Source organism: Mus musculus, chromosome 19, assembly GCF_000001635.26.
Source record: "Mus musculus strain C57BL/6J chromosome 19, GRCm38.p6 C57BL/6J".
Lineage (NCBI taxonomy): Eukaryota > Metazoa > Chordata > Mammalia > Rodentia > Muridae > Mus > Mus musculus.
This window is the reverse complement of record NC_000085.6, coordinates 22886883-22911225: the sequence shown is the minus strand read 5'-3', so window position 1 is coordinate 22911225 and position 24343 is coordinate 22886883. Positions and strand designations below refer to the sequence as shown.

The 24343-nt window shown below is 42.9% G+C and overlaps 1 protein-coding gene across 41 annotated transcripts in view; it reads right to left on the bottom strand.

The window, feature by feature from the left end:
* Nucleotides 1-24343, bottom strand: part of Trpm3 (transient receptor potential cation channel, subfamily M, member 3) — an 857614-nt gene that overhangs the window by 84185 nt on the left and 749086 nt on the right. For 15 of the 41 annotated variants that reach the window (XM_006526954.4, XM_006526963.4, XM_006526957.4 and 12 more), the window contains 8 exons: nt 21782-21832; nt 13707-13742; nt 13416-13556; nt 11063-11092; nt 9891-10180; nt 9010-9238; nt 6424-6591; nt 1051-1191 (listed from right to left, as the gene is read on the bottom strand). In XM_006526954.4, coding sequence (XP_006527017.1) covers nt 1051-1191; nt 6424-6591; nt 9010-9238; nt 9891-10180; nt 11063-11092; nt 13416-13556; nt 13707-13742; nt 21782-21832 — 1086 coding nt within the window. Of the gene's footprint in view, nt 1-1050; nt 1192-6423; nt 6592-9009; nt 9239-9890; nt 10181-11062; nt 11093-13415; nt 13557-13706; nt 13743-21781; nt 21833-24343 lie in introns of those variants that run through there. The other 26 variants (XM_006526958.4, XM_006526961.4, NM_001035239.3 and 23 more) reach the window with 7 other exon arrangements.

Sequence of the window (24343 nt, the reverse complement as noted above, 5' to 3'; positions counted from 1 at the left end):
CTTTCTAGGCGGTGTTAAATATTAGCATGCTGGACTGCACAGGAAGCAACTTACACGGTTGTTTGAGCTTTTCTTGTGCTCGGACCTAGATTATCCTGTCCTTGATTCTAATGACTGCTCTGCAGCTGGCTGTGGGAGAATCTAAAAATACAGACACATTGTCCTTTATCTATGTCACTCTAGTGGGCTGGACAGAATTAGAGATGGTTAGGCCAACAGTTCATGCTAAGCTTCAGTGGTTCTTAACCTGTGGGTCAGGACCCCATCGGAAATGCCAGATTTTTACATCACAATTCACACCAGTAGCAAGACTGCAGCTAACGAAGCGGCAACAAAATTAATTTACGTTTGGGGGCCACCACCACTAGAGGAACTGTGTTAAAGGTCCACAGCATCAGGCAGGTTGAGAACCACTGGAAAATGTCATTGGAAAGGAGAAAGAAAATGCAACTATGTCTCTTTCGACCACAGCAGACGCCACTTCAGGGACAGCCCATGGCTTTGCAGGCAGGAAGTGTATGTAGGGTGTGATTCCTGGAGAATGCTTGCCAGGACTGGAGGTTTTCTTGCTTTGAGCTGCATGCTGTTTAGTTGTGTCTGAGTGAGAAAGTGTGACAGACTGGAAGTTGTGACTTATAGACAGTCTGTCCATAGAGGTGCTCCATCTACGCTGGACTTCAACCTGACCCACCAAAGGTTTCCCTGAAAGCCCAGGAAGGGTTCCTGAAATGGCTACCCTGTCCTAGATCTCAACAAAGGAGGATGTTCTGAAAGAAGACATCTGTTTTCATGTTGAGCTAAACCCATACGCGTCTCACATCTGTTTCTATGACTCCTCATCTCTGTCAGTTCCTTTACCTTCTGTCACAAGGAGAATGGAATCTGCCCACCAAAGTCCACAAACTTTGTGAAGCTACTGGAAAACCATGGTCACAGAGCTTACACATGTGGCATTTAAATGCCGCTCGGTGAAAACCACACAGGTGCCTGAACCAGGGACACCCGCTCTGGTGTCGAGCCACTTGGAAAGGGAGAAGGAAAAGTGCTTACAGTGTAGAACCAGAACTTCACGATGGGTGCGTTGTAGAACTCATAGATTTTTCGGCCCACGGGGATTAGCCGGTGCCTGCTTTGAACTTCTTCTTCATCTTTCTTTCTGGATGATTCCCCATTGCTTCGCCCCAACATTGCCTATAGTGGGAGAGAACAGAGACCATCATGGCTGGGCTCTTGAGAGACCATATTGTAGACGGGGAATAGATCCTCATGGCACCTGAAAGCTCACAGAACCCAAGAGTATAAGCCCAATACCCCAGACATATAAAGGCATGTGTGCGTTTGTACTATATTAGTATAAACTGTGTGTCTCTTCTGCTGAAAATGGAAGGCTTGGGGGATATGTCTTGAGCTTTCTTTTCTTTTATGACCTAGACCTTCTGGTCAAGGTAGGCAGTAGAATACACATCGAGTTCTGAAAGGAATCATAAGCAGTGCTGGGGAAGGCCAGGCTATGGGAGTCTGTCCTAATTCTGTGACTTTCGTTGCATATGTAATATGAGACATGTTAGGTATGGATTTCAATTCTGTCTATACCCGTGCCAGTGACTCTCCAGTCAAAGACAGATCGGATCAGAGTCCATCTTATATCTAAAGTGCAGAAGTATACAAGTAGCAAGTCAGATGAAGTGCCTGGAGTTTAGTTAGGGTAGGAATATCTCTACCCATATCAAAGCATGGGCATTGGTCCCTCCATTTAAAACCCTGTAAGATCAGAGTTACTGCTGTTAACAATTTTACGGCAGCTCCTGGGTGTAGTGCCTCCCTCTGCAACCAGGTGGGCTAGGAGAAGGATTTGCAGTCGATCTGATCCGCAATGGTGCTCACCTCTGAGCAGCTGGAGAGCTTCACGCACATGGAAGCCTCTGCTGTTCATCACAACAGTGGCCTTATGGGGATGGGGATGCTGCAAAGTCAGCAGGGTCTGAGGCCAGGAAGACACACCCTGTCTGGGTAGCAATGGGTAGCAAGCAATAGGATGTCACAGAGATGGCTGGGGAGCCTAATAGTGAAGGCTTCTAAGCCTTGGACCACTCAGATAGGAGAGTAAGTTCCAAGATGAGTTTGCGGACTCCCGGGGAGGTTGTTTTAACTCCTCTGAGAACTGCTTTCTTTAGCTATACATTGAGCTATGGTCCTTTCTTATGCAGTCACATCTGTCACCTAATACAGTACTCAGGAGCTACTAGGTAGTCATTAAAGTTAACTGGGACCTTCTTAGATAATCTTGCTTGAAGAGTCCCTCACCAGAGAGGTATGCACGCCATGAGAGTCTATAACAGAACAAAGTACGGCTTTATTCCTCCAATATTGTTGTAAGACAAGGTTAGTTGTACAATGTGGGGAAACTGGATATATATATATTTTGCTTTCTCTTATTTTGTGCAGTGTGGTGAACGTGTGATGTATGTTCATGTATGTACATATGAGCATGCAGAGGCCAGAGGAGAGTATTAGCTATATGTGCTTCCGTATCACTCTCCTCTTTATCCCCTTTGATGCACGATCTCTCACTGAATCTGGAGTTGGCCTGGTGGTCAGTAAATCCCAGTGAGCCTCAGGTCTGGGGTTTGAACTCTGGTCCTCAAGCTTTGACAGCATGTTCTCTTACCCGCTGAGCCACACTCCTGCCCCCCCAACCCCCCCAAGCCCCCCCCCCCCCCCCCCCCCCGCTCTGAGACTCACATGTGAGAATAGGATAAGGCATTCTAACAGTTTCGAATTGACAAGGATTTGGGATAAGACACAGTATTTGACACATGAGTTTCAAGTTAGGAGATTTAATTATAGCAATGATTGCAATTTGCAGTGACGTTGAGGACAGCCACTTACATGGTTTCAGCCACATGACACAACACATACAAATATTCGTTCCAAGTATTTCAGTGATTTTTGTCATAGCCAGTCCATTCAACTGTGTGATACTCAAAGGCGATTTATGTCTATATCTATTTGTTTCTGGGGAAGAAACTCCCATTCATTTGTATATCCTGGTGAGAAAGGTGCCTTGAGCTAATGGTTAGGAAGGCTTCACATGGCTATCACATTCATCAGTGAACTGTATCAATATTCTGATGGGTTAAGCACAGGAAAATCCTATCAACATTGGCCACTGGCCTCGAGAGACTCTGACTGTATGAGATGTTTGTCCTAGAATTTATGTAACAATTATTCTCTTCCTGTCTTGCTTATTTCTATGCCCACTATCACAGTGCTACTTGGGAACATGAAGGAATGAAAGTAAAGAAGGTTATTTATTTATTTATTATTATTATTATTATTATTATTATTATTATTATTATTATTATAGATATCCTGGGGAGTGACATCTTGTGGAAAACTCTAGGGGCAGTGGCTTTCCTAGCAAAGCCCTGGACTCAGCATGCCCTGAGCCTGTCATGTCATAGGCTTAAGTTCAGGCTGGCACACTTATTTGGCTGTGTAGGTAAAACAAGCGCATTGCATCCCACTTTTTCCTGTATCACTCATACATGTGCAGAGGAGGGTACACTTGTAAAGTCCTGCCTCTCTCAGGCTTGCCGCTTCATCAGCTCCAGCCTTAGTGGCCTAAATCACTGATTCTGTTGATTTCTTTTCCCCATGGTCAAACCTTTCCTTTGACATTGCTTAAAGCAGAATTTAACAGGGCCATGTATGTATAAAAGAAACATTAAAAAACAGTTTAAAATAGAAAACAAAAAAAATATTTTTCTAGTAGAGGAAGAGGTTTCAACAGGGTCAAATATATGATTGCCCAGTGCAGGTTTGAGACAGGTGTCAGTAAGGAGAAAGATCCTTTGATGTAAATTAAGCTGCCAAAGGCTACAAACATGGGCCAAGTAGTGACTGGATAGTCTTAGGTATCATTTTGGAAGCAACCAAGGATGTCCTAGTCTTCATTTTGCTAGAAGCTCGAATATCAGACCTATGAAGGAAACAGGTTTGTCAACAGGGCCTTTATCCAATCCTGTCTAGGGTGAGATGTTCACCAGAGAAGCAAAAACAGATTTTGCCATCAGGGTGAAAAGAAGCTATCTTGCAAGGACAATGTTGACCCCACTGAAGGCCTGCAGCCCACAAGTCCCCACTTTATTCTTCTCTGTGAGGTTTCTACTTATCATCACCCCTCCTACTCATGTTCTCAGTGAACAGTGCTGGGATCTATCTATTCCTTGGCAAGCCCATGGTGCTTTGGGACTAGGGAGACATCTTTTATAGTGTCTTCCTAAAGGATCAAAGTCCCTAAAGCTCTTAGAGGACAAGGGAAGCTCCCTTCTCTATACCCAGCCTCAGAAAATACCATTCAGCTTCTGGGCTCTCGTCCCAGGATTCGTGCCTGTGAGGGAGCCACACCTCACTTGATCTGGGACACCTTGCGTCCCTTGGAGGCTCCCTACTCTGTGGTGAACCAAATCCACTGAGCAGAGCCATCTGATAATAGAAACAATTCTTTCCCTTGACAATTGGCAGAGGTTGTTAAGTATATAACAACAGCTAATGAAGCATGTATGTCTGGATTCTAATACCACCATTGCAACTAGCCAGCTGGGTAAATGTGAGCAATTTAATCTCCGAGTCCTTGCTTTCTAATCTGTGAGGTAGAAAAATGTTTACTTGACAGGCATGATGTGTTCCCATGAGTAGTAGGGGGTGGATAGAGTGTACAGCACTGTTTCAACACCATAAGCAAACATTTATTAATGTTTAGTTGTCAGTCTAAGTTTGCATCCATGTGCCTAAGTGGTTTCTCTATCATCTGTCTGTCTGTCTGTCTGTCTAGCTATCCACTCATCCACCCATTCACCCATTATCTTTCTCTTTCTTTCTTTCTTTCTTTCTTCCTTTCTTTCTATCTATCTATCTATCTATCTATCTATCTATCTATCTATCTATCTATCTATCTATCTATCTATCTATGTATCCACCTATGTCTGTTTGTCTCTCTGTATCCATTCATCCATCCGTCTATCCATCCATCCATCCATCCATCCACCCACCCACCCATCCATCCATCCATCCATTTTACATCATGATCATGGCCCAGGTAGTTTACTCTTTAAGCCATATAACCACCCAGGAGGCAGACAAACCTATACTCCCACTCTTGAAGAGATGAAATTGTGTTCAAGGTCACACAGCAAGTAGGTGAAGGGGCAGGATTCTGACTCTTTACCTATTTGCTGAAACAGCCAGCAAGAATTCAGTATCTATACTACCCATGATTAAAATACCATTTCTCATCTGAGGAGTTCAGAGATCAATATTATGACATGATTTTCAGGGAAGGCAGTCTCTGCTGCCATTATTTGCAGGGCAGGCCAGGGCATGTTTTTGTTTGTTTGTTTGTTTGTTTGTTTGTTTTTGTTTTTTGTTACATATGACTACATAGATTTTTACAGAGATCTGGGAGCTGAAACAAAAATTGGCTTTTCATCCAGTAAATGAAGGATCACATCTCTTACCAAATCCCTAGGAAGGAGTTTTCTGGAAAGAAATGCTGTGCATATGGAAGAGGAACATGTCTCATGGCTGTTCCAGGGAGAAGACTCATGCAAAGTCTTTTTGTCACCTGAACCAAACCAATTTTCATCTTCCCCTCTTACAGCTCCTTCTGGGTCATTACTCCTGTAGCCAGGGGCAGTGAGGGAGGTTGAGGTGCCTCAGACCTGTCCTTATACAGTTGCTGTTTGATGCAGCTCTCCCAAGCTACGAAGCCCTGTGTGTCCCTTTAATAGCGCAGGCTATTTTTAGCCTTTGGGCACAAGCCAGTGCCAGTCATGTCACTCTGGTGGGGGCTGTGGAAAGTGGTTTCATGCATAGCTGTCTTGTTCTCTCTGCAGAACAAAGCATCCGTGTTCTATAATTGTACTGGGAAGCTAATAAAAGCTTTCCGTACAAACCTCAAAATTCAATTAGCGCTGGTTTTGTGACTTCGACCCTGAAGACAGATATGGGCTTCGCTTCTGACCAGCAGAATGTTGCCAGCTCAGCCAAGCTGGCTGCTCACAGCGCCTGGCTTCCCTCTCATTCTTGTGTGTTAAGACTGCTAGTCATGGCATCATGTTTACAAACGGATGCTCGCCCGGAGAATTGAGGCTGTCTGGCTTTGCATCTCATTGCTCTGGTTTTTTTTTTTTTTTTTTTTTTTTTCCGGCACCATTGGCAGAAAGACTTTCCATACAGTTGGATCCTAGAGAAGTGCTGTTTGTGCACAAAAGGCGACTCATGATATTGTAGTCTCAACACTTATAAGGTTAGACCTGGCAGGGGGCTGGAGAACCCTTATCTGCTCTCAAGCATTACTAAACCCCAGCAATATCAAAAGTTTCCTCCCCAGGGAGGAAAACTGCATAAATGTTTCCTTACTGTTAGCTCCATGTCCTCTTCATCTTTTTCCTTTGTGGGCTTCTCTGGCTCCTCCGGCTCCTTCTCTTGGAGATGAATCTCCTGGGCCTGAGTCATATAGGGCATGTCATCTTTGTTCTTGAACTCCAAGCTGAGAATTGAAGGAGGAAGTAGAATTCCCAGAATTACCTAAAGTAATAATAATGATAATAATAATAATCACATTTAAAGGATTAAGATTAGGGTGTTTGCTTAGAATCAGAAAGCTGGGATGTGGCCTATGTGTGTGTGTTTGTGCACACACATGCACATGCACAGGGGTTGTATTTACGGTATAGGGATGTGGATATTTGGAAATTTAAACACATGATAAAAAGATATATATTTTTTGGCCCATCTATGATAAATCTTAACCTACTAATTCTTACTTTCCTGGGGAAAACTGAGTAAAGGGAGTTTATCCAAGGTAGAAAAACATAAGATTTCCGTTTAGTTATTAAACAGCACTTGGCTTTGTAAAAAATCACTTCATACACATGTACTGGCATTTATTTGTGAATGTATCAAGTAGAGTTGATATGTTAGCTGATGAGCTCCATAAAGAAACGCTTTCTAAATTGACCTTGAAGGCACATGCAGAGAGTCATTTTATCTACTGTACAACATTCTGCTGGCATTAGCTAATATACAGCAGAATCCCCCAACCCCCAGAGAGCTCAGTATTCATCAAGAGTAGTTGTTCTTCTTGCACAGAAGCCCCAGGAAGATCAGCACTGCATTGCTTTCATGTGTAAACACTGTATGTGAATCTCAGTGTCGGGACGCTCATTGTGAAGACCTTTCTCATGGCAGAACTCTCTCCTCCATTATCAAAGAACAGTGACTGCTTCATCTTCTCTCAATTCTAAAACGGTCCCAGTGCACAAGGCTCCCAAGGATGAGCCTCCTTGAAGACATGCACTGAGGGGAGGGGCTTAGATCCTGAAGGGTCAGTGAATATCATGGACAGCCAGGCCTTGAAATATTCATGGGGACTTAAAAAAAGGGGGGGTGGGGAGAAATGACTCTGAATTGTAGGTGTTTTGGGAAGCTCAAATGGCATGCTGGCAATCTTCATAGGGTATAATGCCCTGTCCTCAGAGCTGAGAAATGGCTCAGCTCTCCACCTGAGGCCAGATTAGGTCACTACCAGCAGTATGACTCTGGGACGTAGTACCTGACTCACTTCATAGAAACCTTCTTGTAACCTTGGACCAAGAGCCCACAAGAAAGGTAGAGTATGGCAGACAGTGTTGATCCAGTAAAAGTGCAGTCAGAGAGGGTAGGATGCAGAAGTGTGGGATAAGTATGTCAAGAGAGCTTATGCATATCAAGAGCAACATGGTCACGACATCATACTACATACTAACAATTTGTTAAGGGAGTATATTTTAGCCAAACTTACGACATGCACAAAATGGTGACTGCAAGATGATGAATATGCCAATTTGCTTGACTCTGGTAGTTATACATACTCTGTGTATGTTAAAGCACCATGTTGTTATCTTAAATATACATATAATTAAAAGCTGCCATCAGAAAAATGAAAGGAAACCAACACCCTTCCATCTTCTCTTGATCATTTATATCCATTTCCCCCTTTAATCTTTTCATTTTAATGTTTTCCTTGAAAGGTCATTAAAAAAGGATTAGAAGAAGCAAAGACTGGGCTGAGTGTGTAGCTCAAAGGTAGAGAACTTGCCTGGCTTGTGTGGGGCCCCGAGATCCTCGGAGAAACTACAAACAAATGTGGCAAAGTCTACAACCCAACTTTTCGTTCTTAAGAACAAGTCCCTTTATCATCTCTTCAATACCCGAGGCAACTACTACAAACAATTGATTAGATGCATCCTTCTTGTTTCTCCTTAACTGAATTTTCGTTCTGGGCTGAGGTTGTGCAAACTGGTCTGCGACTTTTGTTTTTTCATTTGAGAACAGAGCAGAGAGTAGGGATGTTAGCTCACTGCCACATGCGCGGTTCTGGGTTTGATTTGCAAACATTTTTTGAAATGTTTGTGTTTCATTTTTTGGAAAAAAGTGAATCATGCCTTGAGATAAACAAATCTATCTCAACCTTATTTTAAATATCGTAACCACATACTATAGAGCCCATGCCTCTACGATATGACACAACGCAAAGCCAGCCTGGGTGGGACCAGACCTTCTAGGGCACTGAAGGATGGCTTAGGTGAGAGTCCTGTGGCAGTAGAGGTATGTCAGGGCATACGGTGGCCACTATGGGATCTGTGTGTTCGCTGCATTTTGGAATCCGAGAGAAGAGTTTGTTTTGGTAGGCCTTGAGATCAGCCCTCAAGACTCCCAATCCAAGGAATATATATTCTGACACTTGAGTCAATGACTAGAGCATATATAGCTTGCTTTCTTACATGTGACAGACCTCATGACTCTAAATGAAAATCACATCTCTAGGGAGATCCTAGTGAATAGTGGTGGGTTAATACCACCTTCCAACATAAGACAACCTCTAGACCCACCACAGATTTCCTTGGAAAACCCACAACCAACCCTTGGATTCTATGGTAACGGATCCTTTTTGGGTATGCTGACCTTGAGGCCTGAGTTCTTTCTCATCCGGAGCCGTCCCATCCACATGTCAGTAAGTAACATCTGGCTGCACGTGTGTGCAATGAAGTCACGGTGCTTGGCAGCCACAGCCAGCTGCAGGCATGTGGCATTACTCCAGTTCTTCAGCTCATACGTCAGCAGCTTCATGGCCAGCTGCTCATCCTGTTTGTAGGACTGGTCCAGGAGCTCCACAGCCAGCTGGCCAAAGTCCCTGCAAGACAATGTTCAAGAGGCACTGTCAGGCCAACGTGGAAGGAGATGGCCATGAATAGAGTTGGGGCCCCACTGTTCAATTATAGAAGGCAACTTGCTATGTGGAGTAGCTGTTTCGTGTAAGGTCTACTCTACTCATAAACCCATCTAGCCAACATCCTTGAAGCATTCTTTCTGTGACAGATACCATGTCCAGATCTGAAGATGTCAGTTAAAGCTGGACTCCTGCACTCAAGGCCCCCAATTCAGTGCGTGTCAAGGAAGAGGCAGAACAATCCACCAATGACTAGGTGTAGCGTGTCTTCTTAAATAAGACAGACCTCAAGTTCAAACCCGGTTCTTGCCAACCATGTATGAACTTGGCCAAGTGACCTAAGTTTTCTGAGATGATTTCCTCAGTGGGATGAACTGCATGGTGATGTGACCCGTTGCGTGGGGGCACAGGAGAGGATGAACCAAGTCTGTGTAATGTCTCCACACCTCTAGGCAGCACTGTGCACTATAAGGGTAAATTACTCATGCCTACCCTCTGTGTGTCTTAGTGAGGTGACTCTGTTACAGTATGAAGTTTTATGAAGCCCAGAGCTTCTCGAATTTGGAGTCTATTTCTCCCTCTCTCCCCCAACCTCCTCATGTGCTGGCTGGCCAACCTGGAGTTGTGGTTCAGCTCCTGGGAAATGTCATCGACCATGTCATTCTCAGAAGCCTCGTGAGCCATGGCCTTGCAGAGCTTGCAGGCCACCAGGGCTTTGGCCATGGCCTCCTCTCCGTGTTGCCAGAAGAACAGGGCCATCTTTTGTCTCTTCATGAGGACGGCCCACACCATCAGCTCATGGAAGGGGAATGGAAAGTGGTTGATCTCAGGATCATCCAAGTCGATGTCCACCTCTTCCTCACGCTTCTTAGTTGTCTTCCGTCCTCTCCTCAAGGGAATATCATCCTGCAGTCGTAGAGAGACACATACAGGCTGAGTCTGAAGTGAATCAGACTAATGGATGACCCACGCTATGCATACCTTCCATGGGCTAGAACCACACTGAAATGAACCAGCCCAGCTCTGATCCTAAAGAGACTCATAAGCTCCTTCAGGGGCTAATTAAGACTTAGCAAATTCGTACTCAGGTATGGACATGTCAGTTTACACTATACTTAAAAACAAAAACAAAAACAAAACAAAAACAAGAGACATTTTCTAAGCAACAGGAGGATGGTGGGGTTCGAGGCCAGGCTGGGCTACATAATGAGAGTTTTGTCTTTAAAATCCCAAAAAATATTTTCAAAGGCTATTTTATTTCCTTCCTTTTTTGGTTTGTTTCTTTACTTTTGTCCATTTCGCCTTCCACAGGTGTGGTTGTCTCTATTCCATGATGGACAGCACTGGCATGTTTATTATTTATTTTCTGAAGAAAGCAAGGATAATCTATACTTGTGTTTTCACAGAACAACAATAAACAATGAGCCAGAGATGGGAACACAAACACTCACATTCTACATCCCTATTAGATGCTTCTGTGGCACTCTTTTGGTTTGTTGCCATTGCAAAGATCTAGAATTGATTTTGCCTGTGGAGTTTATACACTTGGTTTTCAAGTCTTTACCACAGGATTTACTTCTGTTTGTTTTTTTTCCCCCCACAATGCTCACATAAATTCAGTGTGGAATTTTAAAAGCTACTGTGAGCTGCCACCATGGCACTTGGAAAAAAAAATCTTTATTTCCTCATTTTAGATTCATGCACTAAGCCTTATTATTAAAATGAACTCATATCTTTTAAATATGTGAGAAAGAATAATCGACGCTAATAATTTGAGCAAACACTAACCTCCATTCCCAGCAGTTTCAAGGCTTTGGGCTGTTTAAAAAAATGTTGTGAACAAAGTTAGATCTTGTTTTCATTGAGGTAAGAAACGAATGCTACTATAATGCAAATAAATAATATAAGAACTCTACTGTACCATACAGCATTAATTTTTATGTCACTAAGTAAACACAATGAAAGGAACATGTTTTTAGAAATTCTAGGAGAGTTGAGGATGCTGGGATTTTGGTAAAGCACAAAGGATTAGAAAACTAAAGAGATAGAATTGAAGGCTTATTAATGACTTTTGTGGACCAAACTGTCTCTCCCTTTCCTAGAACCATCCTGCTTGATTGGTACCTCCAGGACATTCAGCACTTGAGTGAATATTATGGTCCGAATGTTCTCCTCCCCATGCCCATCATGTGATGAAATTCTAGATGACAAGGGATTGGTTTTGGGGCGGAGATTTGGGGTATAGTGTTAGGTCATTACAAAAGACACCTCTTGTAAGAAATTTGTGTCTTTAACAAGAAGACTAATGGGAGCTTGTTTGCCTTTTCCCGTGTGAAGACACAGCCAGGAAGGAGAAAACAGGCCCTTTACATTTATGCTCAATCTGTCGGAACCTGCGGTTGGACTTAGAGCCACGAGAGACACACTGACGCTGCTTATATGCTCCTTAGCCCATGGTGTCTTGTCACAGCAGTGCGAGCAGAGAAGACAGATGAAAAATGAAACAATCAACAGATCAAACCAGATATTTCTGAAACCTCTGGAAAAACCTCTATTATCTGGGGGTATGATTCAAATGGTTTGTTTAGATGCTTGCTCTAGCTGTCTTCCGGTCCTGAGCAGTAGAGCAAGGGATCATGAGCCAGTGTAGGTGCTGACGGTGGCAGAAGTGACTCCATGGTATGGTACACAGGTAGCGACTTCCCTGGCCATGCTGGGAGCGTGTAAGATGGGCACAACTGATGGTCACTTGGGAATTATAGAGCTTGCTTTGTATTGACGAAGGGGAGAACAACATTACAGCCTGTGGGCCAGGATCTATGTTTCTAAGTGCAACAAAACAGTGGGTGTCATTTTGGATGCTTCTGAGGACACAAGAATGATCAGAATTATCAGAATTGGGAACCGACAGACGGTTCCTGCGAGCGTGATTCGATTATGTACGTTGGAATAGCCTGGAGCCGGTCTCCCTCCTTTTCTCTTTTGGCTTCTGAAATGAGGACATCTACATTTTTTGTCTTCATTCCAACTTTTTTTTTTTTAAACCTCTCTCTTGGTTTTCTAATAGACCACAAAATACTTTTCATTAGTGAAAAACATTGTTAAAAATTAAAAAAATCAGAAAACATAAACTACATAAATAAAGGGAAAATCACAATACCCCAGTACTAAGAAAATCATGTAAATTATTTAAAAGAGAAAAAATGGCATTATGCCCATTACCAGCAGAGACAGCAGCTCTAGGGATGTCATATCTCATGAGGTAAGAAACGAATGCTACTATAATGCAAATAAATAATATAAGAACTCTACTGTACCATACAGCATTAATTTTTATGTCACTAAGTAAACACAGCCTGGGTCAGAAAGTAAAGCTCAAGCTATGTTTGTAGAAACAATGTGCCTTTGAGATTCTACCCGGTTTATGAAAGCACCTGCGGCCCAAAGCTGTGGGGGAGGCCTCAGCGCCACAGGAATAATGGCGATGGAGATGCTTGGATGCTGCTCTTGGATCCCACTGCTAGGCACAAAAGAAACCAACCAAGCAACATAATAACAAATCCTAAACAGCTTCACTTAAGAGTGTCCTCGAGATGTAAACAATGTAACCATTGGCTAAATTGACCCACGAGGACATGTTCTAAACACACCCAATAACCATCTTGTGGGATATAAGATGAAGCTGTCCCGCTTCGACCACTTTTGCCATAGACTGACCAAATGATGCTCCAGAAAAAGCACAGATTGTTTTTTTCTTTCTTTCTGGAATTGAATTGCAGGCATAAAAAAGCAAAACAACTCCCTTCCCCCCAAACCCTAAAATGGGTATCATTTTTATTTGAAGGAAAGACTAGTAGAGAGATCATGGTTACTTAGACAGCAACACTAGGCAGACATTTTTAGGGTGATGAAAGTGTGACTGTCATCTCAAGGAAAACAGGATAGAATTTGTTTGGCCAGTATTTTAAATTGAATAACAATTTTCGATCGTTTGGATGGAAAAGGAGGAGAGGTGCATTTTCTGTTTTTTTTTTTTTTTTTTTTTTTTCAACTCGTTTTCCCCTTGGAGACAAGGGGTTATACCTTAAATCTCTCCTTCCTAGTCTTCCCCAAATAGCCTAAGAACAAGCGAGAAGCTCACCCTTTTGGGGCCAAAGAGATTGTGGTAGAGGGTCCGAAAGCGCTTGCGCGTGTAGTTGCAGCGGTAAGCCCCGCCCATCAGGTACTCGATCACCAGGCCAATGTCTATCAGGCTGATTCTGTAGTCCGGGGGCAGGTTTCCCTGTGAGGGAGGAAGGGAGCAACAGACAAACCCAAAAAGATGGTGTGGTTTACTATGGGTTCATTGGCATGTGTTCTGTAACTATTTTAGAGTAAAAATATATTGAAAAAAGAAACATGAATGTATTATTATGCTGGTTAATTAATTCACCTTAAAATAGATCCAACCGAAACCTGGATACTCTCGCTTGGAAAGAAGACATAAGTTAAATAAGAAGATGCGGTAATCGCCGGCAATAACAGAAAATCAAATTATTTATTCAAGTCTTCAGCTGGGGAGAAAAAAACACCAGTGTAGCAGAGAGAAACACAGGCTAGACAAGGCAAGGGCTATATCATTCCCAGCTGCTAGATGCAGGGTCCCCTGATGCTCCTGGGCCCTCTCTGTCCCTGACCCAGAAGGCAGGCCTTTTGTTTTCTCCCCACTCACAAAAGGAAGGCTCCTCTCAGAAGATGAATGTCACTACCTAGGCGGGGACCACTTAGAGATCAGGTCTGCTGTAACACAAGACCTCTGTTAGCCGGTCACATACACTGGTGCTCTCTGACTCCCCCCAAAATAGGAAGCAGGGATGGGATTTCATAGTGTCAGAATGGAGTTGTATGCATGTTCCTCGTGCTTAAAAGTGTGTATATGTGTGTGTGTGTGTAACAGAAGAAATATTAACATTGGAACAAAAAACTTACACAAAATTTGTGTGATTTTGTCACCTTTTGTTTCAGAGCAGCTTGGTATTGTTGGGAGGGGAACCTAAGATTTTGTGCATACTAGATAATCATTTTAACTAATTAATTATTAATTAATAATGCCTTTTTTTTTTCTGAAATAGGGTTTCTCTGTGAAGGCTTGGCTGTCCTAGAACTGATTCTGTAGACTAGGCTGGCCTCGAACTCACAAGATCCACCCGCCTCTGTCTTGAGATTGCTGGGATTAAAGGCATGGGCCATTACCACTCAGCTAGGTAAACATTTTAACACATCTCTAGTCAGAGAGTAGTAGCTCTTAAAGACCCAAAGTGTGCTATCGCCATCTATCTATCTATCTATCTATCTATCTATCTATCTATCTATCTATCTATCTATCTATCTATCTATCTATCATCTATCTATCTAGTGCTCGCTCCAGGGGTGGAACATAGAGACTTGTTCTCATGGAGAGTTCAAAAGAGGACTCTTTGAGCTTAAAGAAATTCTTGGCTCTCTTAAGTCAAGGAAAATGGAATGCACAACGAATTCCAGAAGGCATAGGTGGCTGGCAGCTCTTATTGTCTGGCTGAATTCAGGATGCAGGTCAGCCTCCTCTGCCAGTGGGGAATTTGGTGACCATGTAGAGGTATGGACTGTATCCTGCCTATTTCAGTGTGTTGGGCCTCTGTGTGCCTCATTACAATCTCTGGGTGACTTTTGATGAAAGCCTGAGTTTGTGGAACATCTTTTCCTACTTAAGGCTCAGGTGACAATGGCAGTCTACTTAAGGACCTCTAGAGTGTGATATGAGGATCTCTGTTGGTGGGAAATTAATTTAATTGGTTAAAGGAGGTTTCATTAAACCTATAGTTTTAGATTTTTCCTGATTATTTTCATCTTTATATTTTTCTTTGCCTTTTATAATATGTGGGGTGTGGTTGGTTCCTGGAATTTCTGTTGTTGAAATATGTATCAGTTTAACAATGAAATTATTGATGTGTTTGGGATTCAGCCTGTGCCTGGGCCTTTTGCGTTATGTTCTCAGTAACAGAATCAAGTAGGTACCCTCTTTATCACCTCTGGTTGGGATAGCCCCAGCTCACTAGAAAACGTGACCTGAACGGTGTGGGCCACTGTATCTGGAATTCAGTGGCAGTTCTTGGTGTGGAGGTATGGAGGAACAGGAACATCCTTGTAAGAACTAGTTTGAGCATAAGATTTCATTGCTGGCTCCTACATCCCTCTGCTGTCCATGTGTCTACTGGCTTCTGCAGCTCTAGTTGCTAGTGCCTCAAGTTCGTGTTGGGATCTAAAGTGAGCTAGATCTTGATGTTGGTTCACCATATCTCACTCTGAAATTCATTTCATTAGCTTAATTGTTCTTTGAAGAAAGGCCTTTGACGCCCTCTGTCCTTTTTGCAATCTGTAATGCTTATGTACGTTACTGTGGGCAACTTAGGTGTGAGCATCCATTTACATTCTACGAATGACCCACTGGTATTGTCTTAACAGCCAATGCTGAGTGGTATTGCTTATGAATTTGACGAGTCTTTAAAATATAAGGACTGTGAGAAAAGTGGTAATAGTAAAATTTAAAGAAATAGAAAGTTAAGAGTGGATAAGGTGTTTGAAACAGAAACTTTACTTCATGAAAGGCAATTGTTGATGGATACTGCCAAGGAAGTTGGTAAACTTTCCCATGTCAGAAGCACTACCGGATATTAAGTTTGAGACAGAAGAAAGTTGTTATTTTATTTTATTTTATTTTATTTTATTTTATTTTATTTTACTTTGGGTTCTATGGGGCAAAGGAAGTGGCTTGCATTCTGTTTGACAGCAAGGCAATAATGCCCACCTAACAGAAGCCAGTGAGGATTCCTCCCCTCACTAGCATTGACTCCCTGTCCTGGTGAGGTGATACGGGGGGGGGGATCAAAGGATTCAGGGAGCTCTCTCCAGAAGGACTGGAGAGAAGCTGCTCTTGTTTGTAACATCACGAAGAAGGAACGTTGACTTAAACAGGTTTGAGGTCTGCCTGCAAGGCCGACAGTATCTGTTTCTGTACCTCTGTGTTTCTTGCTAGAAGAATGGAACCATTTTAGGAAAGGAGAAATAGGGTCTACAAATGAAACTGGATCTAAGTTAGGCCTCCTGAGGTAACTGTGTCCTGGATAGGCTAAAAGGAATGGCAGCCTTGGTGCGAGATGAGGTCTGTGGCCTTGGTTTGCTGTGCTCTGGCCATGTCAATGTTGAAGCATCTGGCTTGCTTAGCACAGGGCGCCATTATTGGATAGAGGGGAGCTTGCAGGTATTCCTGTCAGGAAAGGCCGGAGACATGAGTCTCCAGGGCAAACAGCAGTGGGCTAGGCTCTTTTAGCTCAACCCCATGTGACCCTGGATTGTTTTCTGTACCTCACTTTATGCTCTAAAGTCAGGTGACACGGACCACCTCCTCAGGTCCCACCTACCTCACAAAGTCCAACTGTTAACCAGCGCCCATCCACTACTTTTATTTTCTAATTACCAATGGCAATTGGTCAGAGACCCCTGTGTGGAGTGTTCAGGGTTGTTGTCCTGGGGTGGTAGTGGTGGTGGTGGTAGTGTGTGGGGCTGGGTGTGGTTAAGAAACTGGCCGGGTTGGATCTGTGTTTTTCCTTCACCTGCTGGGAAGGAGACAGAGAGAGTGGGTGGCACCTTGCTTGTTCACCCTCGTAGTGACAACAGCTTTCTGCAGGAGTCTTCCTTTACTTTAAGTCTTTCCAGAATGGAATCCTAAAAAAATGACCCCAGAGTCGTCCTTATTCTGTCTGCTGTTCCTAGGCCTCTCCCCACCCTGTTGGTCATGACTTTGGTAATGGGCAAAGACGCAAGAATGATTTCCCATCTCATGCCTGAACAGTACAGGGTAAGTCCCGAGATTCAAATGATTTCCATAGAGAGGGTTGGGAGGCAGGTTGACAACTTGAAACTGTTGTCTTCATGCTACGAACCATTTCTCAAAGGTAGGATCTAGGTCATGCCATGCTTGAAGATGTCTTAGAGAGCAGTCCAAACACACAGGCTGCATCTGCTCTTCAACGTGAACTGTCTTTAGGTGTCAGCTCATGGTATGGCTGTCAGACTTCAACTGCTTAGGGATGCAAATTATTTCTTTTTTTTTTTTTTTCCTTTGAAACTTATAACAAGCCTTGGGTTGTGGAAAGTCTTAAATGATTGCTGCTTTTTCAGGTTCACCAAAGGCGAGTGGGGGACAGGCTTGCTGGGAGGAAAACAGTCACTAGGTAGGGGTCAGTCTGGGGAGTACTCAGGGGAAGAAAGGGGGTTACCCGTGGTTTGGTAGACTAGCAAAGTAAAAAACCAGGCCATGGATTATTTTAAAAATAAAAATGTCCCTGTAAATTTACAATAATTTAGTATATGGGCTTATGAAAATCTCCTCTCCTTACCCAAAGTTTAAAAAAAAACACTCTTTCTTCCTTCCTTCCTTCCTTCCTTCCTTCCTTCCTTCCTTCCTTCCTTCCTTCCTTCCTCCCTCCCTCCCTCCCTCCCTCCCTCCCTCCCTCCCTCCCTCCTTCCTTCCTTCCTTCCTTCCTTCCTTCTTTCCTTCTTTCCTTCCTTCCTTCCTTTTCCCCTTCCTTCTCCCTTCTCTATCCCTCTCTCTTGTATTCAACAAAACTAGGTCTTAGTTCCTATATAAAGAAAGTTTAAATCATCTTTATTACACCACAGCCTCTGTATGATATTCGAATCACCGTCCTCTGGCGGTGAAGGATAGCACAGATAATCTGAAGTATTAGTATGTTTAATTGAAAAAAAGAGAAACTACTATTTAAAACACCCGGAGCCACAGATTGAGCAGACAGCTACTAAAATAGCAGATTATATCTTACAGAAGTGCAGACAGACTTGAGCCACTAGTTTAATAGGAAAGCATGAATATAGTCAATGGATTTATGCATGAAACTGCTTCATAGAATTGGTTTGGCTTATATCAGTTCAAACTTCTGGTGGGTGCAGAGTAGCGATTCTTTACCACATTGCTTCTAGATTGTTCTCTAGATATAAAGTAATGTGAGATCTTAAGAGTAGCTTGGAAACATCTCTCATCATTCATTCTGTTGGTTCCAAAGAGAAGCTGGATGTAGAGATGACTTTTTGTTTGCCTGATGGTGGTTTGGTAATTATGAAATGTATTCTTGGGTTTGTAGGCATCATTTGCATTTAATTTAAAGACATATCACTAAATACTATATTTAAATACCATGTATACTCTATGGATCCAGAACTGTGTTTCTAACTCATGAACATGTCTGTGTCCATATATTATTTATATTATATTATGACTACAGGTTGAAACTTTCACAGAATTATATATATATATATATATATACACATATATATATATATGTGTGTGTGTGTGTATGTATATATATATTATACACGTATATACACAATCTATATGTGCAGAAAGAGACACTTATTACTGATCATTATATTCTTTAATTTTGAAAATCAAATGTCCTAAAATATTCTTAGCATTTTTAACCTAGATTTTGAATCCCCTGAGTAACTACTTGGTCTAAATTAGAAACACTCATGGTCACATGGGACCATAGGAAAAGTTTGTGTCCAGATGTTAATTTCTCTCTCTCCCTTTCCCTCATTTCCAGCTCATCTCACCCATGGACATAAACTGTCCACACGGTTGGTTCCTCTGAGGTTCCTCTGAGGTTCCTCTGAGGGTTCCCTTCAGTAGCCGGCCAGACACTCGCATTATCAGAGAGATGAGTCTTCATTTCCTGTTTCTACTTTTATTCCAGAAAAAAAAAAAAAACTAAACGCAGGCTTTGTCTCTGCCTTCATCTTACTGGCGGCCTCTTCTTGAGTAAAAGGTGAGGCTGTTTCTAAGCCAGCTCAGGACTGTTGGGTGAGTTTTAAAGTCACCTCTTCCCGTTCCTAAATCAGCAAGTAAACGGGTCCTCGCATAACCTTCTTCTTGCTGGATTATTTCTGCTGCCCTTAAAGGACTGCTCTTAGCGAATAGTCCTTCCCCCAATGTTCTCACCACCCTTTTCTTTCTTAGTAATCTCCATTGTTCTCAAGGTATATTCACAGCTAAGAACCTTTAAAAGGGGAAGAAAGCACCCCAAGGATACCCTGCCTGTCTTCCAATAAGACTTGTGATGTGAGCAAATGCAAGAGGCAGCTCAAGGAGCGTCAACTCAAGGATAGCAGCCTTGCACAGTGGAATTCGATGGGGAAACTAATCTAAGAGATCTCGGTCATTTATACTCAAACAACTCCAACTCCAAAATCCCCTTGAAGAATCAGGCAAGACCTTACTGCTGAGGGAGGGGACAGGGAAGTGGATAAGGGACTTGTTTCAAGGCTTAGGTTGGCTGGTGTCTGGGACTCAAAGCACAGACAAATGATCAGAAAGCCCCACATTCTAGCTGGACACAGACTAGGACGAGCCGAGGAAATGGTATTGTATTTATCATTTTAGAGATGCTCAAAATAATTTATTGGACATGAGAGTCAAAAGCTCATCAAAGAGTATGTTGAATATGTGGAACCCTCACCGTCTGAGATTAGGTCCCAGAAAAATTGAAGCCAAGACAAATTAAGCAAAAGGGAGAATGTGTGAGGGAAATGGATTTTTTTCTGAAGGCACAGATGCTACTGTGGCTTGGAATGGGCCAGACTCAGGAGAGCTGGGGTCTCACTCAGGAAAGCCGTGAGAGAGTTGGGTAAGCAAGCGGCACGGGGTCTGCTTCCCTTGATTTCAAGGGTTACAGACTTCGCCCACAAATCGAGACGCTCCTTCAGTGTGGTTGTGCAGAGATGGAAGAAAGGTCCGTGGTAGCGAGGGAGAATGCTGATTTTGTTTTTGTTCTTGTGTCCTTTATTCATTCTTAACAAAGGTCCAGCAGGTCAAACTAGTCCAGTTATAAGCAGTTCCCAGAGCCTCTGACATTTTGAAGAAAATATCAAAAGTTGCTAATAGTTCACTAAGGGTCAATTCTAGTCGAGACTTGATATGGGATGATGGCCTTGTCAGGTACTTCTGATTCTCAGTTGAGAGCTAGTGCAGGGCTTTCCCCAAGGCCCTGATAGGAGGAGGAACTTATTTCCTTGTCTAAAACGAGAAACATGCTTGGCAAGGCCAGTACTAACCTGGATCTGGGGCCCTGGGACAACTGAGGTTTCTAATTCTGAGAAACCCCCCTCCTTAACCCTCCTCGAAGAGCTTCAGTGATCAGCCAAGGCTGCCCTTGAACTATCCTGCGTTCCTTTTGGGTAACATTGCTTGACTAGCTTCTTGCTGACTTTGTCCGACTGTGCAACAGTTTTCTCCTGACTCTATCTCATTTTTCCCCTCTGTAGACTTGTATATAAGATGCTGTACTCGATAAGCTTGCTTGGCATATGATATAGCTTGTGTGCAATCTCCTGAGTCTACCTTTTCTGACCCTGTGGTCCTCCCTGTCAGGAACCACTGCCATGGAAGACTGGCCTGCTGATTCAGGTCATTTCTTGAAGTAAGTCCTTGGGTCCTGGTGTATGGCTGCAGCACTCCTATGAGGTGGTGAAGGTCTACAATTTCTGTTTTGTTCTTTGGAGTTAAAGATTCTGAAGCCAAACTACCCTTAAAAGAGACCGTTTGGGGTAAGGGAGCAAGCCCGTGCTCAGGTCAAATGTAACCTTGCCACGTTCAATTTTTAAATTGGAATATTGTGCAAGAATAATAAAGAAATCGTAATTCTGCCTCAGTTTTTGTGAAGAGTAAATGAATCTGGGTGTAGAGTAAATGAATCTGGGTGTAGAGTAAACGAATTTGGGTGTATAGTAAATGAATTTGGGTGTGTAGAAAGCCTGTGTAACAACGCTGCGTATCTCATCACGGGTAAGCCTCAGCCAATGCTGCTTTTCCTTGATAAAGGATTGGTGGTGGTGTTAGCATGCGACCAATCACTGAAAATAGTCATTACTTCCTTACCCTTCATTGTCCTCTGTAAACTGAACAACTCACTTGTATATGCCAGTTTTATAAAGAATCCAATGAATAGGTTGGCATAAAATATACTTTGGAAAAATAAAATGTTAGGAGAATGGGATGTAGAGAGGATTCACCTATTCTTGGGTATTCTCAATATATATATGAAGGCAGTTAGGATGCTGCCAGGAGCCAGCAGGAACGTACTTATTGTGGTAAGGTATTATGGGAACTGATTCCCCAACAGATACAGGTAACGGCATAAATCCACATTGGCATGGGGGAAAGCCTAGAATCCGCTACAGAAAAGCATTACATTCAACGAGAGCATCTAAAACCATGGCGACTGGAGGAAGGACCATAGCGGCACTGTCAGCAGAGCTGTTGGAGCTACAAAGCAGATGCGCATAACATCACTCTGCGGTGGAGGGGGCCGGCAGGGAGGTGGAAACAAGGCAGGGCAGCTCATGCGGAACAACTATAGTCTATCACAGGAAGCACTCAGGACAGGGCCTCCGACCTGTGGTCTAGAGGATTCTTACCTTTTTGACATCCCTGACCAAGTGGTACAATGTATTTGAGGGCCCATGTCTCTGAAAACGATAAAGAACAATCAAACAGTTTTGCTAGTCAGGGGTTCCAGGTGGCGAGGCAAGAGGACGCTGGAAGGAAGGGTTCTGACCGGTGGAGGGCAGCTCTGTGTGCTGGGCCTTGTTCTACGTGCTCAGTTGCATATGTTACTTTGAAACCAGGACTGATTGAACTTTGGATCAAAAGTTCTCCAAGAAGATGTGTCTGAAGGTCTAGGTTTAAACTTAGTAAGGCCGATTGACCCCTAGTAGATATCTAGGCCAACTGGTGTAGAAAGAACTAATTTTTTGTTTTTGTTTTTGTTTTTGTTTTTTGTTTTTGTTTTTGTTTTTTGTTTTTGTTTTTCAAGACAGGGTTTCTCTATGTAGCCCTGGCTGTCCTGGAACTCACTCTGTAGACCAGGCTGGCCTGGAACTCAGAAATCCGCCTGCCTCTGCCTCCCCAGTGCTGGGATCAAAGGCGCCATGCCCAGCTGAAAGAACTAATTTTACTGCAGAAGAAAGCAAAGGGGTTCTGACACACTGTCCTAGAAACTTAATTTTCTTTAGTGTCATTTTCCAAGTTGTCATTGAAAACTTGTCTCAAAAAAAGCATTGGCCAGCTTTTTCTGCAAAAGGCCAGAAATGAAATAGTGAATACTTGTGGACCGTGCAGTCTTTATTCAATCTGTTTGGTGGTTATTATTGTATGAAAGAAACTATAGACTATACATAAACAAGTGACCTTGGCTACGTTTCAATAAAACTTTATTCACAGTAACAGAAAATTAAATTCCGTATAATATTTTTAGGAGAGGGTTTTACTGTATAGCCCCAGCTGGCCTCAGAAATCATAACTCCCCTACCTTCTGAATTCTGGGATTATATGCAGCTGCTACTATACCCAGCCAGATTTCATAAATTTTAATATGTCATAGAATATTGCATTTCTTTGGTTGTTTCAGACATTAAATGTAGAGGACAGTTATCCATAGCTCCCAGGCTGTGCAGAAATGGTGGACTGGCTTTATATTTTGGTGACAAGTTCCCTGACATCGAACTTGAGGAAAGCTCATAAGCTGGTAGTGGATAAAGAAGTCAGGAAAAGGTATGCGTATAAATAAAGCAAATGCCTACAAATAAATTAAATGACTTGCTATTCCCTAGACTTTCAGGTGTAGGGATGTGAAGTACAGAATACCCAATGAAATTTGAATGTCAGATGGGCAATGATACCCCATGCAATATTGGGAATATATAGTTAGCCCTCTGTACTTACAGTGTCTGCATCTGTGGAGCCCACCAACTGGATTTAACATGTTTGCTGTATGTGTGGGATCGTGTCTGTATTGACTATGTGCAGGTACTTTTCTTAGCATCATTTCTTAGAAGATACAGCCTAGTAACTATTTATATGGTGTTTATCTTACATACGACATTGCATGTGTGAGCGCCAAGTCCCTGATTTAGTTGCTTCATTATTTAGCTTCTGGGAAGAGGTTACTTAAAAAAAAAAAAAAAAAAAAAAGGACAATATGTGCTGGTTTTGTGAACATCAATGTCATTTAGATGATGAATTTGAACATCTGAAGTCTTCCCCCCACCCTGTGGTATTGCTTTCTTCAAAGGTGTGAAGGATAAGCATATCTATGCTAACAATCATTGCTTATTTGAACTCCAAATTTTGCTGGTGTGCTGTAGCTATTGGCTAAATCTGGCAACCTGATTGGAGGATCTAAAACAGTGGTAATGCTCTGGGGCTGAGGCTCCTGGTCCCAAACTTGGGTATAGTCATCACAGAACTTACTGTGACTTGATTTTCTCCTCTCTAGAATGTGGATAATAGCATTGCTTCATCTGCTAAGTCTATTTGAGAGTTCAATAATGCAATAATTCTTCTTAAAGCTGTTAAAATAGTGCTTAGCATTCAAGGCGTGCTACACGTCATTATTATTACTGTTGGCATTTACTCTCTCATATTCTTCTCAACACTGCACTGCAGGTGACCACCATTTGTTGATGGGAGCACTACAGGTGACCACCACCTGTTGATGGGAGCACTGCAGGTGACTACCACCTGTTTGATGATGGGAGCACTGCAGGTGACTACCACCTGTTTGATGATGGGAGCACTGCAGGTGACTACCACTTGTTTGATGATGGGAGCACTGCAGGTGACTACCACCTGTTGATGGGAGCCCTGCAGGTGACCACCACCTGTGGATGGGAGCACTGCAGGTGACTACCGCCTATTTGTTGATGGGAACACTGCAGGTGACCACCACCTGTTTGATGATGGGAACACTGCAGGTGACCACCACCTGTTTGATTATGGGAGCCCTGCAGGTGACCACCACCTGTTGATGGGAGTGATGAGACCTTGGCTTGAGGTCTAGGAATAGGCTTCTTTCTTTCCTTCTTTTCCAGGCTTTGGAATGACCCTTCGTACCGCCATAACTCTCTAACTGATTTCTAAGTCATGATGCCCATTATTCATTACTGTAAGTCTCAGTGTGTTGAGGCAAGACAAGCTTG